This window comes from Wasmannia auropunctata, unplaced genomic scaffold (genome assembly GCF_000956235.1).
Source record: "Wasmannia auropunctata unplaced genomic scaffold, wasmannia.A_1.0 LD336076.1, whole genome shotgun sequence".
NCBI lineage: Eukaryota > Metazoa > Arthropoda > Insecta > Hymenoptera > Formicidae > Wasmannia > Wasmannia auropunctata.
In genome coordinates, this window is record NW_012026814.1 from 393,662 (window position 1) to 394,814 (window position 1,153).

At 47.0% G+C, this 1,153-nt stretch overlaps 1 protein-coding gene across 1 annotated transcript in view; it reads left to right on the plus strand.

Annotated features, from left to right (window-relative positions):
* The first annotated feature begins 320 nt into the window (after positions 1-320).
* LOC105449459 (golgin subfamily A member 6-like protein 22) overlaps positions 321-1,153 on the plus strand; it is a 1,131-nt gene continuing 298 nt past the window's right edge. The window contains exon 1 of the mRNA XM_011688713.1: positions 321-1,133. Within this exon, the coding sequence (XP_011687015.1) occupies positions 321-1,133 (813 nt within the window). The remainder of the gene's footprint in view (positions 1,134-1,153) is intronic.

A 1,153-nucleotide genomic window follows, 5' to 3' on the forward strand; every position in this document is an offset into this window, starting at 1 on the left:
TTTTTAACGGATGTGGAAAAGGAGATGAGGAGGGAATGTGGACGTACTCGGGGGGGTGGGGAGAATCGGTGATAGATTATGTGGTAGGGAATGAGGAGGTGTGGGAAAGAATAGTAAGAATGGAGGTACAGGACAGGGTAGAGTCGGACCACATGCCGGTGGTGGTATGGATAGAGGAGGAGAGGAGACAACGGGGAGAAAAGGGGAGAGGGAAGAGAAAAAGATGGAGATGGAATGTGGAGGGAAAAAAGACGTTTGAAGAAAGGATGGGAAGGGTATGGAGAGATAGAAGAGGGGAAGGAGAAATAAGTTGGTTAGAGATGAAGGAAGAAATACAGGGAATACTGCGAGAGGGGCAGGATAGTAAAGGAGAGGGAGGAGAGCGGGGATGGTGGGATAGAGAGTGCAAAGAGTACAAGAGGGAAGTAAGGAGGGAATTGAGAAGATGGAGGAGACAGGAGAAGGGAGGGGAGAGATATAAGGAAATGAAAAGGCAGTACAAGAAACTATGCGAGAAGAAAAAAGAAGAGGAAAGAGATAGATGGACGGAATGGGCAAAAATGGCGAGAACGGAAGAACAGGTGTGGATGGTGATAAACAGAGAGAGGAAAGGGAGAAAGGGGGTGGATGACAGTATAGAGACGGAGAGGTGGATAGAATATTTTAAGGAGATGCTGGGAGGGGTGGAAGAAAGAGTGGTGAGAGGAATAAGGGGAGGGAAGAGAGTAACAGGGGAAGAGATAGAGAGAGGGGAGGTTACGAGGGCGATAGGAAGATTAAAGGAGGGAAAAGCGGTGGGAAGGGACGAAATACCAGGAGAGGTGTGGAAGTTCGGTGGAGAAAGATTGGTAGAATTTGTCTGGAGACTGTGTAACAGGATTTGGAGAGGAGAAGAGTGGATAGAAGAATGGAGTGAGGGCTTGATAGTGCCGGTGAGGAAGAAAGGAGATGGAGACAAGGTGGAGGATTATAGGGGGGTAACATTGATGCCGTCTATATATAAGATATATGCGTATATTCTGGCGGAAAGATTGGAGAAGGAAGTGGAAGAGGGAGGTAAGGTACCACAGAATCAAACGGGGTTTAGGAAGGGGATGGGTACAGTGGACAACATCTATGTGTTAAATTATTTGGTAAATAGACAAATCAGTAA